At 42.9% G+C, this 22,346-nt stretch overlaps 1 protein-coding gene across 1 annotated transcript in view; it reads right to left on the bottom strand.

Moving 5' to 3' along the window:
- LOC311131905 (receptor-type tyrosine-protein phosphatase U-like) overlaps positions 1-22,346 on the bottom strand; it is a 221,837-nt gene that overhangs the window by 13,578 nt on the left and 185,913 nt on the right. Inside the window, exons 14-21 of the mRNA XM_084165018.1 lie at positions 21,280-21,467; positions 18,941-19,013; positions 18,575-18,651; positions 12,048-12,084; positions 5,872-5,969; positions 5,442-5,558; positions 5,012-5,166; positions 4,603-4,738 (exon numbers count right to left, since the gene is read on the bottom strand). Coding sequence (XP_084021144.1) covers positions 4,603-4,738; positions 5,012-5,166; positions 5,442-5,558; positions 5,872-5,969; positions 12,048-12,084; positions 18,575-18,651; positions 18,941-19,013; positions 21,280-21,467 — 881 coding nt within the window. The remainder of the gene's footprint in view (positions 1-4,602; positions 4,739-5,011; positions 5,167-5,441; positions 5,559-5,871; positions 5,970-12,047; positions 12,085-18,574; positions 18,652-18,940; positions 19,014-21,279; positions 21,468-22,346) is intronic.

Below are 22,346 nucleotides of genomic sequence, written 5' to 3'. Positions count from 1 at the left end.
CATTCCAGGTGAAGCTGGTTGAGAGAATGCCAAGAGTGTGCAAAGCTGTCATCAATGCAAAGGGTGGCTATTTGAAGAATCTCAAATATAAAATATATTTTGATTTGTTTAACACTGTTTTGGTTACTACATGATTCCATATGTGTTATTTCATAGTTTTGATGTCATCACTATTATTCTACAATGTAAGAAAATAGTCAAAATAAAGAAAATCCTTTGAATGAGTAGGTGTTCTAAAACTTTTGACCGGTAGTGTATATATATATATATATATATATATATATATATATATATATATATATTTGTTTTGTTTAAATGTGTGTGTGCATGTGTGCATGTGAGTGTGTGAGAGTTAGGCTATACGGAGAGGATTACTGAGTAGTTTGGTTCATTAGGCTGACCCCCAGTCTTCGTTTGAAGTTATTGATGAATGATGATGTTTTGGCAAATAAGAATTCCAGAGTATGGTACCTCTATATCTGATACAGAATTGACTATTTGAGGTGCGGCAGTGTGGGTGGTGAAGGATAACGCAGTGTCTTGTGTTATATAGATGGATTTCAGAATTAACCTGGAAGAATCCATTGAAGGGTTTAGGTAAACTGTCTGGGAGGTATGAGTATTTGTAGATACAAGTGCAGAATTGCCATACATTAATGTTGTAAATAGACAAGATATTGAGTTTCTTAAACAAAGGTGCAGATGGAGCCAGGTAAATAGAGGAGGTGGCTAGTCTTGCAAATGTATTTTGTATGATGAGTCATTTGTGTAGATAGGAGGCATATGTACTGGCCCAGACAATTTTACAGTAAATTATATATGGGTAAATTAAGCTATAGTATAGAGTTAGGAAGCAAGCCTGATGAACCAAACAACTAATCTTTCTGATGATACCAACAGATTTCATCACTTTGCTGCAGACAAATTGAATATGATATTTCCAGGATAACTTTTCATCAATTAGAACTCAGAGGAATCTAGTGGATGTGACTTGTTCCATTTAATTCCCACCAATTGAGATTCTTGCTCTTTTTTTTACAATATTTCTTATTCTTAATAGTGAATACAATTAAGTTGGATTTAAAGATAATTTGTTTATCTGGAACCATTCAGAAAATGTGGCCATGCCTGAGTTGGCTTCATTAATTAGTGAGTCAAAATTATTGTGTGATAAAATCAAATTGATATCATCAGCAAAGAGAATGGGAAGTACGGTAGAAGACACAGCAGCAAGGTCATTGATATTGATTAGGAATCACAAAGGTCCAATTATCAAACCCTGTGGCATGCCACAGGATATCTTGGCCCTAGTAGATGCACAGCCGTTTGCATAAACAAACTGTTCTCTATCATAAACATAACTACAGTGCCTTGCAAAAGTATTCATCCCCCTTAGAGTTTTTCCTATTTTGTTCCATTACAACCTGTAATTTAAATTGATTTTTATTTGGATTTCATGTAATGGACATACACAAAATAGTCCATATTGGTGAAGTGAAATTCAAAAAATAACTTGTTTAAAAAAACTCTAAAAAATAAATAACGGAAAAGTGGTGCGTGCATATGTATTCACCCCCTTTGCTATGAAGCCCCTAAATAAGATCTGGTACAACCAATTAACTTCAGAAGTCACATAATTAGTTAAATAAAGTCCACCTGTGCAATCTAAGTGTCACATGATCTGTCACATGATTTCAGTATATATACACCTGTTCTGAAAGGCCCCAGAGTCTGCAACACCACTATGCAAGGGGTACCACCAAGCAAGCGGCACCATGAAGACCAAGGAGCTCTCCAAACAGGTCAGGGACAAAGTTGTGGAGAAGTACAGATCAGGGTTGGGTTATGAAAAAATATCAGAAACTTTGAACATCCCACGGAGCACCATTAAATCCATTATTAAAAAATTGAAAGAATACGGCACCACAACAAACCTGCCAAGAGAGGGCCGCCCACCAAAACTCACGGACCAGACAAGGAGGGCATTAATCAGAGAGGCAACAAAGAGACCAAAGATAACCCTGAAGGAGCTTCAAAGCTGTTCGCCAAAAGGCATGTGGGAGACTCCCCAAACATATGGAAGAAGGTACTCTGGTCAGATGAGACTAAAATTTAGGTTTTTGGCCATCAAGGAAAATGCTATGTCTGGACACACCCAACACCTCTCATCACCCCGAGAACACCATCCCCACAGTGAAGCATGGTGGTGGTAGCATCATGCTGTGGGGATGTTTTTCATCGGGCAGGGACTGGGAAACTGGTCAGAATTGAAGGAATGATGGATGGCGCTAAATACAGGGAAATTCTTGAGGGATACCTGTTTCAGTCTTCCAGAGATTTGAGACTGGGACGGAGGTTCACCTTCCAGCAGGACAATGACCCTAAGCATACTGCTAAAGCAACACTTGAGTGGTTTAAGGGGAAACATTTAAATGTCTTGGAATGGCCTAGTCAAATCCCAGACGTCAATCCAATTGAGAATCTGTGGTATGACTTAAAGATTGCTGTACACCAGCGGAACCCATCCAACTTGAAGGAGCTGGAGGAGTTTTGCCTTGAAGAATGGGAAAAAATCCCAGTGGCTAGATGTGCCAAGCTTATAGAGACATACCCCAAGAGACTTGCAGCTGTAATTGCTGCAAAAGGTGCCTCTACAAAGTATTGACTTTGGGGGGTGAATAGTTATGCACGCTCAAGTTTTCTGTTTTTTTGTCTTATTTCTTGTTTTTTTTCACACACAAAAAAAATGTGCATCTTCAAAGTGGTAGGCATGTTGTGTAAATCAAATGATACAACCCCCCCAAAAAATCAATTTAATTCCAGGTTGTAAGGCAACAAAATAGTTAAAATGCTAAGGGGGTGAATACTTTCGCAAGCCACTGTATTTAGCCAATTATGTATAATCATGAAAAACGTAATAATGTAATTTAGAAAGTAATATTTCATTATCAACCATGTCAAACGCTTTTGGATGAATCTAAAAAGATACAAGAGCGTATTCATTGTTGTTCAGGGCTGTAAAGACTTATTCCACAAGTTGCAAAACAGCCATATCTGTGGAGTTGTTTTTACGAACAACTCATATAGAATACAGTGTTGATTTAAATGTTTCAACATTCTTTTATACACCAATTTTTCTAGGATTTTTGAAAAACATGGTAGTACAGATATTGGGCGATAATTTAGAAAAGATCTGGGATAACTTTGGCAATTTTCAAATCTTTAGGAACAATACCAGTTTGCATTGATTAGAGGCTCAGTAATCGAGGAAGACGCTGATTTCAACAGAGGCACCAATCTCATCAAGACCTGCTGCTGATATCTTTAATTTACCAATTACCTCCATCACCTCCATTACATCAGGAGGATCAAACTGAAGCAGAGAAGGGAAATGTCCCTTAATGTAATCCAAGGAATTTCCATCAGTATTCTCATTCACAAAAAAGTTATTAAATTCACATGAAATAACATCAGGATCACTATAGGTCTTATTTCCAAGAATAAATTGAGATGGGATAGTTGCAGATACCTTTTTATTATTCAACAGTTGATTGATGATTTTCAAAGTTGACTTCATATTATTTAAGGATTCTTGGAATATATTAGAAAAATATATATTTTGGGATATCCGAAGAAGGTGAGTAATTTGCAGAATTCAGGGTCGAGAATTTTTTTACACAACTTAATTTTTTAAAACTGATTATTTTGTTTAGACCGGTTGTAAACCAAGGTTTCCAGAACCCTTCCGCTGCTCTCTTACATTATTTTAACCAAGAGAAAGCAGTGGTGAAATACAGAATTGAAATATGTAAAAATGTCTGATAAACAGACTCCACATCGGCCTGATTATAAACATTTTCCAATGAAATATCACCAATCAACATCTTAAAGCGCTCACAATTACTTAGTTAAATATTCTACCCTTAATGCTACTAATCATTCCCATCTGTTCATTTCCAGCTCCCAAAGACAAGTGGAAAATTGAAAAATGGTCAGAAATGTCAGTATAAAGTATACCTACATGTATTAGCCACATTATTCAAAGAATTTGTAAAAATATTATCAATAAGGGTGGCAGATGAACTGGTCACTCTTGTGGGCTTATAGATGAAGGGATACAGATAGCTGGAGTATAAAGCACTCAAAAAGTCATATCAGTGAGTGGTTCTCACTTTTAAATACGTTTATGTTGTAATCACCCAATAGAAAACACATTTTATCTTCATTATTAATCAAGTCCAAGGTTGATGCAAGGATATCAATAAAATTACCAACGTCAGAATCGGGTGGCCGATGGATGCATCCAATTACCACTTTTTTACCACCAAAAAATGAACAGGAGGACATTTCTATGAAAAGAGATTCAACATCAATGTTATCAGATGTAAGTGCGAGGTCCTCTATATAGTATACCATATACAGAAGGGGAGGTCAACCCTCCTCCTCTGGAAATATTGTTTATGCATGCTTTTGCTCCAACCCTGTGCTAACATACCTGAAACGAATCATGGTCATCAGATAATACGTGTGTTAGATTAGGGTTGGAGGGAAAGCCTGCAGGAGAAGGGTTGGGCATCCCTGATATATATAATATATTCTTACCTCGGTCTGTATCATGTTGATGCGTCTGGAGCAGAGGGTCTTGACACAGTTGTAGATGTCCACCACTCCCTCACACTCTGCCATATCCAGCATGACGTCCAGTACGATGTAGCAGCCTGTTCTGCCTGCTCCCATACTAACACATAGAGGAGAGAGGTCAGGGGTTAGGAGTTGGAGGTTAGAGGTCATATCCAGCATGATGTAACAGCCTGTCTTGCACGCTCACGTACTAACACACAGAGAGGAGAGACGTCAGGGGTTAGAGGTCAACAAGGTCAAAGAGGTGAGGGTATAAGATCAGGAGCGAGAGACCATCTGTAGGCTAAGCTACACCCAAAACGATAACTATAAAATAAAGAGCAACACTGCATCACTCAGAGATAGGATTTGATGTAAGATGGTCTGTTACCTGCAGTGGACGACCACGGGTCCAGCGTCGGGGGGTGTGGAGGCCTTTACCCGGCGTAGGAAGGCCAGCAGGCCTGTGGCGTGATAGGGAACACCATGCTCTGGCCAGGAGGTGAAGTGGAACTGACACACCTCATGTTTGGCTGGGTAGCCCCTCTGGAAAGGAAAATACAGAAGGTCTAATGAATATCATTATCAGCAAACAGACACCTACAGTTGGCACAGTAGGACATTCATTAAGACATCTCTATTTAAACATTGGAACAATTCCAAGGACCAATGATTCATTATTCGTTAAGATATCAATGCCTCTATAAAGGCTGTGTTCTCAATAAACCACCTGGCTGAACAAATAGAGTAAAGAAAACACTATTAAATGATCCAAATGATTTATTATTTGTTAGATAGAAGGACTTTGACTATTCGCTCACCCGCTCCATAGCAAAGGTGCGGACGGTGTACTCGGCCAGGGTTTCCGTCTTCAGCAGTGTGATCTTGATGTCTCCATAGAGTTCACTGTCCTCGGGCCAGTACTTACAGCACTTCATCTGAACACAAACAGAACATTTGGACTTTAATCAGGGTCTACAGTCAGTTACAGCTTTAGCTGGCTTAACGCTAAGCCAATATTCAAGAGCAAAATCAATACAATACAGTGGCCCGTGACAATCATCTATCTTTCCGGTTTCCAGAGAGAAAAGGTGGAAGACTTAATGGTTGGAATCTGGTTGTCATTTCAACCAGTTTTTCCCACTGGGTTGTAGACTCATAATACAAAGCTAGTTTATTCCGCTGGTAGTTCTTCTATTGTCTTATGTAAAGAGTTGGCCCGCAAAGGCACAGAAAGAAAGAGTAACCTACCCTGCCCACCTCCACCAGTTTAGTGATCATGACAATACTGAAGCAGTTCTCTTGCCACACCATCCTCCAGAAGTCATAGATCATCTCCTGCTTGGGACCTGAGGGGGAGGAGAGGAGGGGGAGGAGGAAGAGGAGGTGGAGGGGGAGGAGGAAGAAGAGGAGGGGGAGGAGGAGGAGGGGGAGGAGGAAGACGAGGACGAGGAGAGGACAAGGAGAGAAGGGGGAGGCGGTGGATGACAGGAGGAAAGACAGAATGAGGTGGAGTAGGAGCATAAAAGGGAGGGATAGGAGGAGGGATAGCATAAATCAGTAGAAATAGCAGCCATCAGGGTCAGGCCGGTAGAATCCATGCCAGAGACGAAAGTAACAGTGTGTCATTTTATGAACCATGGCTCTCCACTCCTCTCTTTCCCCTCTCTGCTCTCCTAGCGTCTGCTGGTAGAATGTCATTTCAATACACTCACAAATCCACAGCTGTTGTGCAAACAACAAACGCCATCACCGTTGTCTTTCTCCGGCGAGGCGCGACTACTCACTGACACAAATCTCAGCCCCTTGGCACGCATTGGCAGTTTCATTGATTGCATTATACTGTGAGCTTGATGATATAACACGCCTCTATGTGATACCATAGATAATGTTAGGGTGAACAAATACCATGGCTTTAATGATAAACATACCCATTCATACAGTATATCATACCTCTGGTGGGTTACGTATCGGATTATTTGACGCTCATAAATTACATACTATTTGGAGATTGTGTTGAGAGCTAACGTGTATCATGGCTTTTGATGATGAAAATGCTCATTCATTCCAACCTTTGCTATCTCCGCACCCACAATGCATTAATTCAATCTGGTTCCAGAGGCCTACTATGCTGCTGTAGTTAGCATAGATAAGACTGTTGTCAAGGAGAAGGTCATTCTTGATCACTCATGTTCAGTTATCATAGCTATTTTGCATTCACTTTGTTTCCCGCTTTGTCTCCCCACTCCCGCATTCTCTTTGTCTCTTATAAATAAGCCATACAATCAAATACAACCAAGGGGGTTGTTGTTTCTGCAGTGTTTTTCACAGTTTGTCTTAACATGAAGCCTCCACTGTGGATCCTACTTGAGATGCCTAGCACCTAGCCCCCGCGTAGAGTCTACTGTATTATTAATATGATGACATGTTGTTTAATTTTCAGCAGCACTCCTCACTGTGGGCCAGAGGGGCCGGTCTGTCAGAGGAATGACAGATAAGGGTGGATCCTCCCAGGGCACCTCTGTATGCTCAGCGTAATGTTGCTGTGTGGACACAGGGCTTCAGAGCAGCCTCTCCTCCACTACCTCCTACACCTCATCCTTGGACACCAGTTTTGCTCCAGGCACCTGCCTACACACACACCTATACATACAGTATATACTGTACATACAGTGCCTTCAGAAAGTATTCACACCCCTTTACTTTTTCCAAATGTTCTGTGTTACAGCCTGAATTTAAAATGGATTAAATTGAGATTTGGTGTCACAGATCTACACAAAATAACCCATAATGTCAAAGTGGAATTTTATTTGTAGCAAAATTTAGATATTATAAACAATGTTAAAGCTAAAATGTCTTGAGTCAATAAGTATTCAACCCCTTTGTTATGGCAAGCCAAAATAAGTTCAGGAGTAAAAATGTGCTTAACAAATCGCATAATAAGTTGCATGTACTCATTCTGTGTTAAATAATAGTGGTTCACGTGATTTTTGAATGACTACCCCATCTCTGTACCTGACACATACAATTATCTGTAAGGTCCCTCAATCGAGTAGTACATTTCAAGCACAGATTGAAAGAACAGGAAGGTTTTTCAATGCCTTGCAAAGAAGGGCAGCGATTGGTAGATGCCGTGCATTATCATGCTGAAGCATGAGGTGATGGCGGCGGATGAATGGCACGACAATGGGCCTCAGGATCTCGTCACGGTATCTATGTGCATTCAAATGCAATTGTGTTCGTGTCCGTAGCTTATGCCTTCTCATACAATAACCCCTCCGCCACCATGGGTCACTTTGTTCACAACGTTGACATCAGCAAACCGCTCACCCACACGACGCCATACACGCTGCGCTCTCTGCCATCTGCCCGGTAAAGTTGAAACCGGGATTAATCCATGAAGAGCACACTTCTCCAGTGTGCCAGTGGTCATCGAAGGTGAGCATTTGCCCACTGAAGTCGGTTGCGACGAGCTGCAGTCAGGTCAAGACATTGGTGAGGACGACGAGCACGCAGATGAGCTTCCCTGAGACTGTTTCTGACAGTTTGTGCAGAGATTGTTTGGTTGAGCAAACCCACAGTTTTATCAGCTGTCCGGGTGGCTGGTCTCAGACGATCACGCAGGTGAAGAAGACGGATATGGAGGTCCTGGGTTGGCTTCGTTACACGTGGTCTGCGGTTGTGAGGCCGGTTGGGTATACTGCCAAATTTTCTAAAACGATGAAGGCGGCTTATGGTAGAGAAATTAACATTACATTCTCTGGCAACAGCTCTGTTGGTCATTCCTGCAGTCATCATGCCAATTGCACGCTCCCTCAAAACTTGACACATCTGTAGCATTGTGTTGTGTGACAAAACTGCACATTTTAGAGTGGCCTTTTATTGTCGCCAGCACAAGGTGTACCTGTGTAATGATCATGCTGTTTAACCAGCTTCTTGATTTGCCACACCTGTGGATGGATTAACTTGGCAAAGGAGAAATGCTCACTAACAGGGATGTAAACAAATATGTGCCCAAAATTAGAGAGAAATAAGCTTTTTGTGCGTATGGAAAATTTCGGGGATCTTTTATTTCAGCTCATGACCAACACTTTACATGTTGCGTTTGTATTTTAGTTCAGTATATGTGACTCGTTTCAGGAAACTAGGCGTATGTCGCGCGTCACTACTTCACAGGAGCCATTTGAACGTAAACCTTTTATTTTTTTCATCAAAATGCATTTTTTGGCAGAAATGCCTTCTGGAACATGTGAACTTTCATGTGCCTTAATAACAAACTTGCATGCCATCTGTAAATACGAATACAATTGTTAAAATTACGAGCCTAGTTGGTTTAGCCACAGAAAAAGACAGCAACCTTCCCGCTTGCCATGATTGGCTGAGATAATGAGTAGGCTGGACATGCCGAGAGATGAGTTCGGATTGGTCTGCCATGTAGCAGGCTTCTGTCTATAATATGAGCTGGTCAGTATGTGTAGGTCATTCTTTCTAACGCAGCTTTTTTGAAAGAAATCACGTAGTAGAACTGCATAAGTGTTGCTCTCCACTTTCTGGAGGACCGAGTTTTGAAATCAGTGGAATTAGAGTATGATAGCTAAGGAGAAAATTCTGGCGTTTGATTGCAAATATGCAGATGGAGTCGAAAAGAGAAGACACAGAAGGCTGTTGTAAAACACATGTCTCCGGATTACATCTTCAAACTAAGGGCAACCATGGCATCCGTGACAGAGAGGGAGAAGCGTCCATCCATGTATACGGGTAAGAGAGTCTAGCTAGCTACATTTTCAGATATTACACGTTTCTAATTTAGTCAGAAAGTCGTTTTCATTTCAAGTTAAAGTGTACTGTTAGCTAGCTAGCTAACGTTAGCTGGCTGGCTACATTACGTGTATGATCTGTGTAGTAATATTATTCGTATCTCAGAGCCATTTGCATTGCTAGTCATAGCCTAATGTTAGCTAGCTAACATTGAACCTGGTTGGTTAGCTACCTGCAGATTCATGCAGGTTAGTAACGTTATGAGTTGGGATTAGCTAGCTAGCTACATGTCTAAACAAAAGACTCTACTATGCAAGTAACTATTTCAATAGAATGTTTATGATGTCACTGCGACAATTGTCGATAGACGTAGCTGGTAAATTCGCTCTGATTTCAGAGCATTCTCGTCTGAGTGTGCCAGAGCGCAGAATAACTGACAAATTTACGAACGCTCAACACCCGTTGAATATTGCCGGTGTCAGTAAATGTTGGCAAAAAAAGGTAATTAAATTGTTGCCAGCAGCACAGTTGCAGTCACCAACGCTCTTGATAACATAAAAACAGCCTAACCAGCTCTGCTAGGTCGAGTAAAATGGTCAGAGTGAGCTGTTCTCTCATTTGTGTCTGGAAGTAGCTAGCAAGCTAGCCAACATTAGCCAGTTAGCTTGGGTGCTTAACTGCTGTTGTTAGGAAGAACGCTCGGATCAACCATACTTTTCGGCCAGAGCATCCAGTGTGCGCTCTGAAGCTCCGAGAGCGAAACGCTCTGAATTTGCGAACGGCCAATCTGACAATGCTCTGAATTTACGAACGCCCAGAGCATACTTTGGCACTCCAGATAAAATGTATGAACACACCTGTGTATAAGCCAGCCTTTAGTCTTGAAATCTTTGGTTGTTTAGTACCTAGCCTCACATGTGAATCCTTAAAGAGATGGGTGGGGCTAAAGCTTAAAAGGGTGTGAACGATGCTGAATGGGTGTAGACAATGCAAAAAACACAAAATGAATCGAGCCGGTCGGTCACATATTTTCAAGTATGGTGATGGCTGCATCATGTTTGGGTATGCTTGTCATCGGTAAGGTCTAGGGAGTTTTTTGGGGATAAAAAGAAACAGAATACAGCTATAAACCCAGGCAAAATCCTTGAGGAAAACCTGGTTCAGTCTGCTTTCCAACAGATACTGAGAGACGAATTCACCTTTCAGCAGGACAATAACCTAAAACACAAGGCCTAATCTATACTGGAGTTGCTTACCAAGACAACATTGAATGTTCCTGAGTGGCCTAGTTACAGTTCTGACTTAAATCGGTTGAAAATCTATGGCAAGACATGAAAATGTCTGTCTAGCAATAATCAACAATCAACTTGACAGAGCTTGAAGAATTTAAAAAAGAATAATGGGCAAATATTGTACAATCCAGGTGTGCAAAGCTCTTAGAGACTTACCCAAAAAAAACAGACTGCTGTAATCGCCGCCAAATGTGCTTCTACAAAGTACTGGCTCAGGGGTGTGAATACTTACGTAAATTAGATATTTCTGTACGTCATTTTTAATTAATTTGCTAAAGATTCTAAAAACATGTTTTCACTTTGTCATTATGGGGTACTATGTGTTGATGAGTGAGCAAAAACAACTATTTAATCATTTTGAATTCAGACTTTAACAAAATGTGGAATAAGTCAAGGGATATTAATACTTTCTGAAGGCACACTGTGGTAGTCAACCTCATCTGGCCTCCTGGCTTTTTTTTATACCATGAATTCTAAAATGTATTCAGTCTGTCTCAGTTAGAGAACAGAGACACATTTGTGTATGCCAGTGGCTATGTAATATGTATGCATAAACGTGTGTATAAGTGTTTGTGTGTGAGAGAGAGCGAGAGAGAGCGCGAGAGAGAGAGAGAGCGCGAGAGAGAGCGAGAGCGAGAGCGAGAGCGAGAGAGAGAGAGAGAGAGAGAGAGAGCGAGAGAGCGAGAGAGCGAGAGAGAGAGTGTGAAAGAAAGAAAGAGAAAGACAGAGAGGTTTAAGAGCAAGTGAGCTGAAATCTTCCTTGTGCGGAGCGGTGGGAATAGGGACCAAAAAGAAAGTGGGAAAGACACCAGAGGGGAATCACATACTAAACTAATAAGATCAGAGCTAAGGAAGAATAAATAATATATATCTGTGAGTGTGTGTATGTTTGGGGAATCCATGTTCTAGGTCCTGACTTGGGGGAGGAGGAGAACTATGCACAGACTGAAGGGAGGAGAGACACACAGATACTTCACAGAGAGCTACAGCTACTGTGCTGTAACAGAATCACAATCAGTAGGCCTATGTGACTAACGGTAGAGAGAAGTGGTGTTCAGGTTGTAGAAACATTTACCCAGATACAGAACGTGATGGAAAACCAGCCAGTGTGTGTATATATGTATGTGTGGTATGGTGTGGTGTGGTGTGGTGTGAGAGAGAGAGAGAGACATTCCATTTGCTCCGTTCCAGCCATTATTATGAGCCGTCCTCCCCTCAGCATCCTCCACTGGCGTTTACACATTAATAATTCAAATCATTATTTTAATATCAACAACTGGGAGGCTTGGCTGTGCATGCACACACATACAGTACACACAAAGAATACGGTATATTACCAGTTATTGATTTCTGAAAAGCAATTCCAAGGGCACTCACCTTGGGTGGCTATGAAGTGGTTTGATCGCTGGTACCCCTGTAAAAAAAGAGAAAGAGATGTAGAGGAAGAAAGAAAGAGAGAGAAAGAGAGACAGTTGATCATCAGAGTAGCACAGTGTAAACACCAGTCACTGGAGTCACTATACAGAACCAACCCCATCCCCCTGTCTCCTCTCTTAATTTTGATCTGGTATTGAATGACACTGTATACAGTTGAAGTCGGAAGTTTACATACACTTAGGTTGTATCGTTTTTCAACCACTCCACAAATGTCTTGTTAACAAACTATAGTTTTGGCAAGTCGGTTAGGACATCTACTTTGTGCATGACACAAGTAATTTTTCCAACAATTGTTTACAGACAGATTATTTCACTTATAATTCACTGTATCACAATTCCAGTGGGTCAGAAGTTTACATACACTAAGTTGACTGTGCCTTTAAACAGCTTGGAAAATTCCAGAAAATGTCATGGCTTTAGAAGCTTCTGATAGGCTAATTGACATCATTTGAGTCAATCGGAGGTGAACCTGTGGATGTATTTCAAGGCCTACCTTCAAACTCAGTGCCTCTTTGCTTGACATCATGGGAAAATCAAAAGAAATGAGCCAAGACCTCAGAAAAAAATGGTAGACCTCCACAAGTCTGGTTCATCCTTGGGAGCAATTTCCAAACGCCTGAAGGTACCACGTTCATCTGTACAAACAATAGTACGCAAGTATAAACACCATGGGACCACGCAGCTGTCATACCGCTCAGGAAGGAGACGCGTTCTGTCTCCTAGAGATGAACATACTTTGGTGTGAAAAGTGCAAATTAATCCCAGAACAACAGCAAAGGACCTGGTGAAGATGCTGGAGGAAACAGGTACAAAAGTATCTATATCCACAGTAAAATGAGTCCTATATCGACATAACCTGAAAGGCCGCTCAGCAAGGAAGAAGCCACTGCTCCAAAACCGGCATAAAAAAGCAAGACTACGGTTTGCAACTGCACATGGGGACAAAGATCATACTTTTTGGAGAAATGTCCTCTGGAAAATAGAACTGTTTGGCCATAATGACCATCGTTATGTTTGGAGAAAAAAGAGGGCACTTGCAAGCCGAAGAACACCATCCCAACCGTGAAGCACGGGGGTGGCAGCATCATGCTGTGGGGGTGCTTTGCTGCAGGAGGGACTGGTGCACTTCACAAAATAGATGGCATCATGAGGAAGGGCAATTATGTGGATTTATTGAAGCAACATCTCAAGATATCAGTCATGAAGTTAAAGCTTGGTCGCAAATGGGTTTTCCAAATGGACAATGACCCCAAGCATACTTCCAAAGTTGTGGCAAAATGGCGTAAGGACAACAAAGTCAAGGTATTGGAGTGGCCATCACAAACCCCTGACCTCAATCCTATAGACATTTGTGGGCAGGACTGAAAAAGCGTGTGCGAGCAAGGAGGCCTACAAACCTGACTCAGTTACACCAGCTCTGTCAGGAGGAATGGGCCAAAATTCACCCAACTTATTGGGGGAAGCTTGTGGAAGGCTACCCGAAACATTTGACCCAAGTTAAACAATTTAAAGGCAATGCTACCAAATACTAATTGAGTGTATGTAAACTTCTGACCCACTGAGAATGTGATTAAATAAATAAAAGCTGAAATAAATCATTCTCTCTACTATTATTCTGACATTTCACATTCTTAAAATAAAGTGGTGATCCTAACTGACCGAAGACAGGGAATTTTTACTTGGATTAAATGTCAGGAATTGTGAAAAACTGAGTTTAAATGTATTTGGCTAAGGTGTATGTAAACTTCCGACTTCAATAATATAATAATAATATGCCATTTAGCAGACGCTTTTATCCAAAGCGACTTACAGTCATGCGTGCATACATTTTTGTGTATGGGTGGTCCCGGGGATCGAACCCACTACCTTGGCGTTACAAGCGCCATGCTCTACCAGCTGAGCTACAGAGGACCACAACTGTATGTAGTGGAGCTTGCGTTGTATTCATCTTCCACCTAGATATAATACTAAGTGGTTTTCATATTGTAAAAGTTGGACTGATAACAGGTAGCTAAAGGACAATTCTCTACAGCAGCCCTACTTGTCTAGAGAGAGGGAGCGTAATCTTGTCAATTGGCAGCTTCTTCTTTGTTCAGGCAGCATTTGGCCGTTATCTGTTCAGGTATAGAACAATAATAAACTACAAAAGGGAAATTATAATCATTTGAGGCAAAGTCTCTCTCTCTCTCTCTCTCTCTCTCTCTCTCTCTCTCTCTCTCTCTCTCTCTCTCTCTCTCTCTCTCTCTCTCTCTCTCTCTCTCTATGCGGCTATGATCCAGCCTGGACACTGTCAGATGGGCTGGCTATTCATGGTCGGTGTGTGTGTGTGGAGAATGTAAAGCAAGACAAATCCTCCAGCCCTGGGCATGATCCCCTCATCACTCCTGGCTATAAGGGAATACACAAACACTTTATCCCATTCCATAAGTGCCATGCCACACAAAGAGGAGGGGAGGGGAGATGGATGACCGTGTCTGTGTGTGCTTCCTGTCTGTCACCTAGGCAACCACCACAGACAGCATCACATCAAGCAGTGTGAAATACAAAATGATGAAAAATAACTGAATAAAAAAATACTTTTATCTCATTCTCACCACCACACATAAACCATGACAAAATCCATCACATCACAGCGCCACAACATGATGGGACGGAAAGCAAGTTGCCACAAGAAGAAAGCCAAGACGAAGTTTGAAGTTGGCAATCTCTCGCTTTACATTTTCTCTTCTTCCACAGCAAGTTGGACCCCCTTCAAACCTATCTAGTTTGACTTAGATAGATAGCCCACTATGCGGTCGAAGATAAGTAATTAACTATATAGGGAATAGAACGGCAAAAAGTAGCGCAGTGTATAAGTAGTAGGGTGCCATTTAGGATGCAACCTTAGACTGTGCTGCTCCCATTGGTTCCTTTGTGCCATTTCTGATGGGGGACAGTGTGATATGTAATATAAAGCTCTAACTGCTGGTTCTGTCTATTGGGACAGACTTGCCTGCAGTAAGACAAGCTTTGTGTCATCTCTGCTGTGACGGGGGGGGGGGGGGGGGGGGCAGACAGACCTAATACAAATCCCTAGGTGAGTCTAGTCTGGCTGCAGATGAGAGTGAGTGTAGTGGTGTAGCGGAGCAAGTTTGGCTAAATTAAACTCTGGGGAGCAGCTGGTGCCTGGGGCTGGGGGTGTCAGAGATGGAGAGATTAGAAAGTGGTGGAGCGATGGAAAGGTGGAAGGAAGTAAGGGGGTACGCAGAGGTGAGCGGGAGGATAGATGGGAAAGAAAGAGAAGTAGTAGTACTTACTTCCCTGTTTATCCGGATCTAAGAGGCCCCAAAGGTTGAGAAAAGAGTGAAGGAGAAAGAGAGAAAGAAAGAAGGAAGCAAGGAAAAATAAGCTAATTATTATTATTAAAGAACAGGGGGATAGGAGAGAACTCAGAGGTTAGAGAGAGCGAGAAAGACAGAGCGACAGAGAGAAAAGAAGAGAAAGAGAGTGGGAGAGAGAGAGAGAGAGATTGTTTCACACTACCAGTGGAGAAACAGTATGTGTAAACCCTCACACCTCACACTTGTTGCCATGGCAAAGACGTAGAAACCAAAGCTTTTTTCTTCAACTTCCTGTTGTGTGGAGTGGTCACGGAACAGTAAGTGAACCAAACATGCTACACTTTTACTACGACGCAACCCTCCTCCTCCTTCTATCTAGTCAAACCCAAGCCCCACCATCCATGAAAACAGTTAGGTTAACCCAAATCAGAACGAGAGAGGGTGCTGCTTTTCCATTTAAACTTTCTGAAGAACAGCAGAACGGCAATGGACCCTTAATTCCACCCCTCATCTCTCCGTTCACCCCCCCATTCCTCCCTACTCCTCCTCACAATCATTTAGTATGGCGTCTGGGGGCGGGTTAGCCTAGCGGGAAGGCTAGTCAGGGTCCTGCCACGACATGCAGGCAGCGGTATAGACAGCCTTATCAATGATGCAGATGTCCTCGCAGGGCCTATATGCTAATGTAGCTTTCAAATAGGACAAGAGGAGGGTGAACGGAGCATGGAACAAGAGCCCTTCCAAAGGGCAAGAGAGGGTGAACGGGCAGAACACTCTTCATGAGCTCTAACACAAAAACATTCTCCTTCACCTCCACCTACTGACTCAGTGCTCATTTGACCTTTTTATTTTCTGTCCATTTGACCTTTTCATTTGACTTCTTATTTTCTATCCATTTTAGCTTCTCTTTTCTACTTATTTCTTTCTCTTCAATCTTATTTTGTTAAACAACACGATGATGAAACAATCAATAATTGAGGGAGACTAACGCAATCGAACGCTGTACGCTATTTCCTGCTCAACAAAGATAAATAATTTCTAAAATAGGTTTTTGTGAACGCCACCTTTACCTGACCTGCGTGCGTATTCAGCAACGCCTCCGCATATGCACACACGCACACGCACACGCACACACACACACACACACACACACACACACACACACACACAAGCACACATACTCACTCACTGCTTGGCCCTAGCTCAAGCACACAAAGTGGATATTCCTACGAAACCCCTACCTGTCCCAGACCTGCTGTTTTCAACTCTTAATGATCGGCTATGAAAAGCCAACTGAGAGACCTGAGCCCTAGGACCATACGTCGGGACTACCGGCCGTGGTGACTCCTTGCTGTCCCCAGTCCGCCTGGCCTTGCTGCTATTCCAGTTTCAACTGTTCTGCCTGCGGTTATGGAACCCCTACCTGTCCCAGACCTGCTGTTTTCAACTCTTAATGATCGGCTATGAAAAGCCAACTGAGATTTATTCCTGATTATTATTTGACCATGCTTGTCATTTATGAACATTTTTGAACATCTTGGCATGGTTCTGTTATAATCTCCACCCGGCACAGCCAGAAGAGGACTGGCCACCCCTCATAGCCTGGTTCCTCTCTAGGTTTCTTCCTAGGTTTTCGCCTTTCTAGGGAGTTTTTCCTAGCCACCGTGCTTCTACACCTGCATTACTAGCTGTTTGGGGTTTTAGGCTGGGTTTCTGTACAGCACTTCGAGATATTAGCTGATGTAAGAAGGGCTATATAAAATAAAATTGATTGATTGATTGATTGATATTCCTCCAACACTAGCTACAGTACTAGCTGTACAGCTTTGACACAGACCTGGGAGAGATAGTATCTGGGATGAGGTATGAACTGGTACTGGGCTTGGATAAGGCTTCCTGGATGAGAGTCACTGGAGCTGAACAGGTGAGATCCCAACTAACTGAACACCAAATGAACAGGATCAGACATTTGATATCATCAAACAGAGCGAGACGCCGCTCGGAGTCGACTTAGGAGAGCCTTTGGTCAAGTCGTCATCTGTCACAGAGGACAAAGACTCCTAGCTTATAGGATTTTATAGGATCTTATGGGATCTTATGGTGTTACTGAGACGATGTCTATCTCAAATCCTGTATCCATTCCGGTACCCACAGGGATAAGGAGAAAGGACAATGCCAGGTTGAGGGGACAATCCTCTTTAAGTGGATATCCTCACTGTCACATCCTTAGACACAGTGTACTGGCCAGCCAACTGAGGCAAGCCCAGAAAGGGTTGTTGGGAGAGACTACCTGTACACACACAGTACAGTAGGAGTCTCTCACTTCTACTGCACTGGGCCATACACATAACACAATTCTCCCAGGGAGATACAGATACAGGACAATACTCGGATCAGATTCTAGATGTCACATCCTCACACACTTTGGACTGGAGTTCCTATAGACTGGAACAATGAGCTAGACATCCTTAGATACTGTACACTAGCCTGCCAGCTGTGGCCAGACTACAAACTGATGTTGGGATAGACTACATTACCCAAGAGTCTCTCCTGCCTGTGGCCAGACTACAGACATCTGCTGAGAGAGACAACATTACCCCCTCCTTTAGCACTTCTCTAGCACTGGGCCAGACACACAGCTCTCACGGGAGGGATCGGGAATTAAAGGAAGACTCAACAATACAAAGTTAGCATTACAATATCAGGCAGTGTTCCGCATGAGGCGAGAGACTCATCTCTGCAGCAGTTGTTGTCACACAGCTATCACATTGCAATAGAGTAAAGCCAACTCCCGTGCACATGCTCAGATGCTGTGTTGATGCTCACAAGTGTAGCCTCTTACATCGTAAGTCACTCTGCAATAACTTTGGTTCCCACAGCTGATCGTACGGCTGAGTCTCAGTTTAAGAGCAACTGTGGGCAGAGACAGTACAGACTGAGGAGGAGGAGCGGGGAGGGGGAGTGAAAGAGGGAGGTAGAGAGAGGAAGAGAAAGCGTGAAAGAGGGAGGGCGAGACAGAGGAAAAAAGAGCGAGTAACTTAAGTCTACGTAAAGAGAAGAGAGAGAGAGAAGAGGGAGGGAAACTTACGTTGATGTAGAAAGAAGAGGGAGGGAGAGAGAGCAGGAGAGAGGGAGAGGGTAACTTACGTCTATGTAGTTGGCATTGACATAGTCAGAGTTGGGGTCTGCTAGGAGGGAGTGTAGCTTGACTCGGTGACGATCATCTACAGGGGAGAGATCATCAACAAGAGAGAGGGACTTTTATGTCAGCTTTATTTAACCAGGAAGTCTTTTGAGATATAATCTATTTTAAAGTGAGACTAACAAAGAGGTTCAACAAAACAAAGCTTTTTTTTTTTAAAGTAGTGGTTGTTAATAGCAACTGACTTAAGGACAGGTTATAATTGGTACACTAATTTTAAACACAATTAAGTTCCAGTAGCTTTCCTGTAAATGTTCTTCCATATATGGCATACCACTCCATTCCAGAGCGAAGGTCTGAACAGTACTTACGCCCCAGCAAACTGTCATGCCTCCCTTTAGTCTTGTCCTTCTTCTTGGTGACATCCCATCCATCAAAGAAGCTCTGAGAAGAGATGGAACAAGTGGTCACAAAGAGAGTGAGATATCGTCAGCATACAGGTGATATTCTGTGTCATCATCAGATTTAAACAGCACATTGAAATACTTAGCTTGGTTACCGGAGTGTTAAATATCGCTAGAACACAAGGGATATACAGTGTGCCATCAGATTAAAATCTCTTTAGCGTTTTTACTTAATTTAGACTGTTACCCTAAGGTTCTCTGATTAACTTCATCATATTCACTGCTCTTATTTCTGTTAGTCATGACATATCTATAAGAGCATAGTGAGGAGAAGAAGAGGCTGAGAGATGACACCCGGCTATAAAGGATGGATATGGCCTTGAGGTGTGAGAGGAGATTAGAGAGGAGAGGAGGGCATCCAAGAGACGAGAGGAGGAGTAGAGGAAGAAATGGGGAGGACAGGAAGAGAAGGGATTGCTGTTCATCAATCAAAGCACAGTAAATAGCCTATGTGTCACCACTCCGTGGCTACATATGAAACACGCAAGGGTCCCAAAAAATTAAAAACATTCTACTGGCCCGAATAGATTTTCTACTGGCCCGGACTTGTGAAGGCATCAACTCATGTACTGCTCAATAAGTTATGACTCACAGGAGTGTGGTGTCGCTTGGAATGAACGGCCAATCATATTGCTGAAATACAAAGTTAATTTAAGTGGAAAAAGTAATAGGCTGAAACTCAGTCTGTAATCAGGTGTATAGCCGGCACTAGTGGAAAACACTGTACACGGCGGCGGTAGCGTCCATATTGTGGCACGTTCACGGCGTTCGCGCGTACCAACGCTAAGTCAGGCTTATCTCCTGGCTGCGTCGCCAGGCACATCCAGGCACTCCAACCCCGGCTCACTAAGACCCTCATCAGCGCCAGCCCAATCGCAGCGTGGGGCGGACGGTCCACCTACAGCCCAGGGACAGGGGCAGCATGCTGATCAGAGGATTACACCTGCGCCTCGCTCCTACACAGGTAATACCATACCTAATTCTGCTTAGAGAAGACATGATGCCTCTCTCTTTCATTCTCCTTCTCACTGTCCTCACAGTAGAGCCTGACTTACAGTGAACCAATCCATAGACATCCTTTTTTTTAGCACGCAACTATCATGCACCAGGGTCTCAGCTGCTGATCGTCAGAATGAAATTCTCTTTGTTTCAATCAATGTTCTTTATCTCCCCTGAAGCCCTGAGGCTGAACATATACCTAGCAGGCGTAGCTGGTTGAAATGACGTCAACTGGTTCTAATCCAATGATGTATATAAATCATTGTTGTAATCTGGTTTGTAATTACATCCTTTCAACCAGTTTTGCCTGCTGGGCAGAAGCCCTGAGGAGAATGAAGAGGATTGGATCTAACCTGACAGTCTACCAGTTGGTTGTAATCTGGTTATGGCTATCTGACTTCAGCCTTGTTCTATCTGAGCCAGTCACAAACCCTGTAGTGCCATTTATAAACCCCCACAGTCCTTTGCGGCATGCCTGATCAATGGCCGCCTCAGCAGCCCAGTGGGAAATAAGGGTTATGAAGTCCTACAGCCATTCTCACACTGATACACACATCACACGCACGTATGCACGTGCACACACACACACACACACACACACACCAGTCTCTCACTGATCTCTCCTTCATCTCCTTTATTTCTCCAGGCGACAGACAGGAGCGACTGAGGGAGCGAGAAGGGAGGAGAGTAAAAGCGACGGAGGAGTGAAAAAGCAACCATGGTATTGATTTTAGAAGGGGGAATTTGTTGGGCCCTCAGGGGGTGGGATTAATGAATCGAAAAGCGCATCTGGAATCCTGGAGGTTTGGATTCAGGTACAAATACAAGCTAAATGCTACCGGGCGAATAGAGGGATTTTGTAGTAAATCACAAAGAGAATAGAAAATGTTTTTTGAAAGCCATTTAATTAATATACTCTTGGTAGAAATATAAATAGATCTGAAAGAGATACGAGAAGAATGAAATAGCTTTACATTGAGAGATGGTATAAAACAGCTACTATAGCTTTACATTGAGTGCTGCTTATTAAAATAAGCCTTCAGCAGTAGCCTACTGAACACATAACCATTGGACTCAGAGATGAGAAACTATATTAAAATGCCTTCTGCCTCCAAAATTACATCATTAAATTGCAAAGGATGCTACACCCACATTCCATCTTCATTCCTTACTCTCTCTCTCTCTCTCTCTCCCCCTCCATCTTCCCCTTCCACCCTCTCCCTCCCTCCCTCCGTCCGTCCTCTCACCTCATACTCCTGTTTGAAGCCATATCCCTCTCCAGTCTTCATCTGGTTGATGTGTTGAAGGAGGTCTGCCACCCTGACCGCGGGGTGAAGTTGACCCGTGTGGTATGGAGAGCTCTTCCTACGACAGTGGCGTCGAGGGGAACCACCCAACAGACTGCTGGACTCGTTCACTGAACTCCTCTGTTCATCTAGAGGAGAGACACACGCATTAACACGGCACGCACACCAGACACACAAACATGGATACACAGACATAGACACAAAGATGGACACAAACATACACACACACACTTGTTAACCATCACACAACATCACATATGTTATATAGGTGCCAGTATATGTTATTTTACTAAAGCACATGGCTCAGTGAGTGACTGAAGGCCAACCTCCACCTGCTCAACACAACACCCACTCAACTGACACTCTGCTCAGTCTGTCAGGCAGCTCAAGGAAAAGCATGTATCACTATGGAGACATATTGTATGAATGTGTTGACTGGCACAACAGAATATTTAAATCGTTAGAGAGGAGACAGACAGACAGAGAGGAGACAGACAGACAGAGAGACACAGAGAGAGAGAGAGAGAGAGAGAGAAGAGAGAGAGAGAGAGAGGAGAGAGAGAGAGAGAGAGAGAGAGAGAGAGAGAGAGAGAGAGAGAGAAAGGAGGATGGATATTCACAGAGAAGTAAACACAACTAGAAAGTCTGGGAAACTGAAGATGGTACTTTATCTTAGCAGTGTGTGTATTCAGGGCACAGAGTGAACAGGCTGTAGCCTAGAGAGTGCACTTGAGAGTGCACTTGTTGTACTTGACAGTGTGTGTATACTAGGTGGCACAAAGTCTACACATTAGTGTACTTGACAGTGTGTGTATAGAGGGCACAGATTGTAGCCTAGCTAGCGTACTTGTAGCAGGGTGTATTCTGTGGTGCAGGGAGTAGAGAACATGCCTCTGCATAGCCGGATCATTGTATTGAGCCCGCCTTCAGCTGCTCTCCCTCCCTCCCTCTCAGGGCTAGCATACAGATTGTAATTGTTGTAGGAGGCACAGAGTTAGCCTACAGAG

The sequence above is a fragment of the Coregonus lavaretus genome, assembly GCF_964263955.1.
Source record: "Coregonus lavaretus genome assembly, chromosome: 7".
NCBI classification, from domain to species: Eukaryota; Metazoa; Chordata; class Actinopteri; order Salmoniformes; family Salmonidae; genus Coregonus; species Coregonus lavaretus.
Note: the sequence above shows the minus strand (reverse complement) of the source record. Positions and strands in the feature narration are given on the sequence as shown.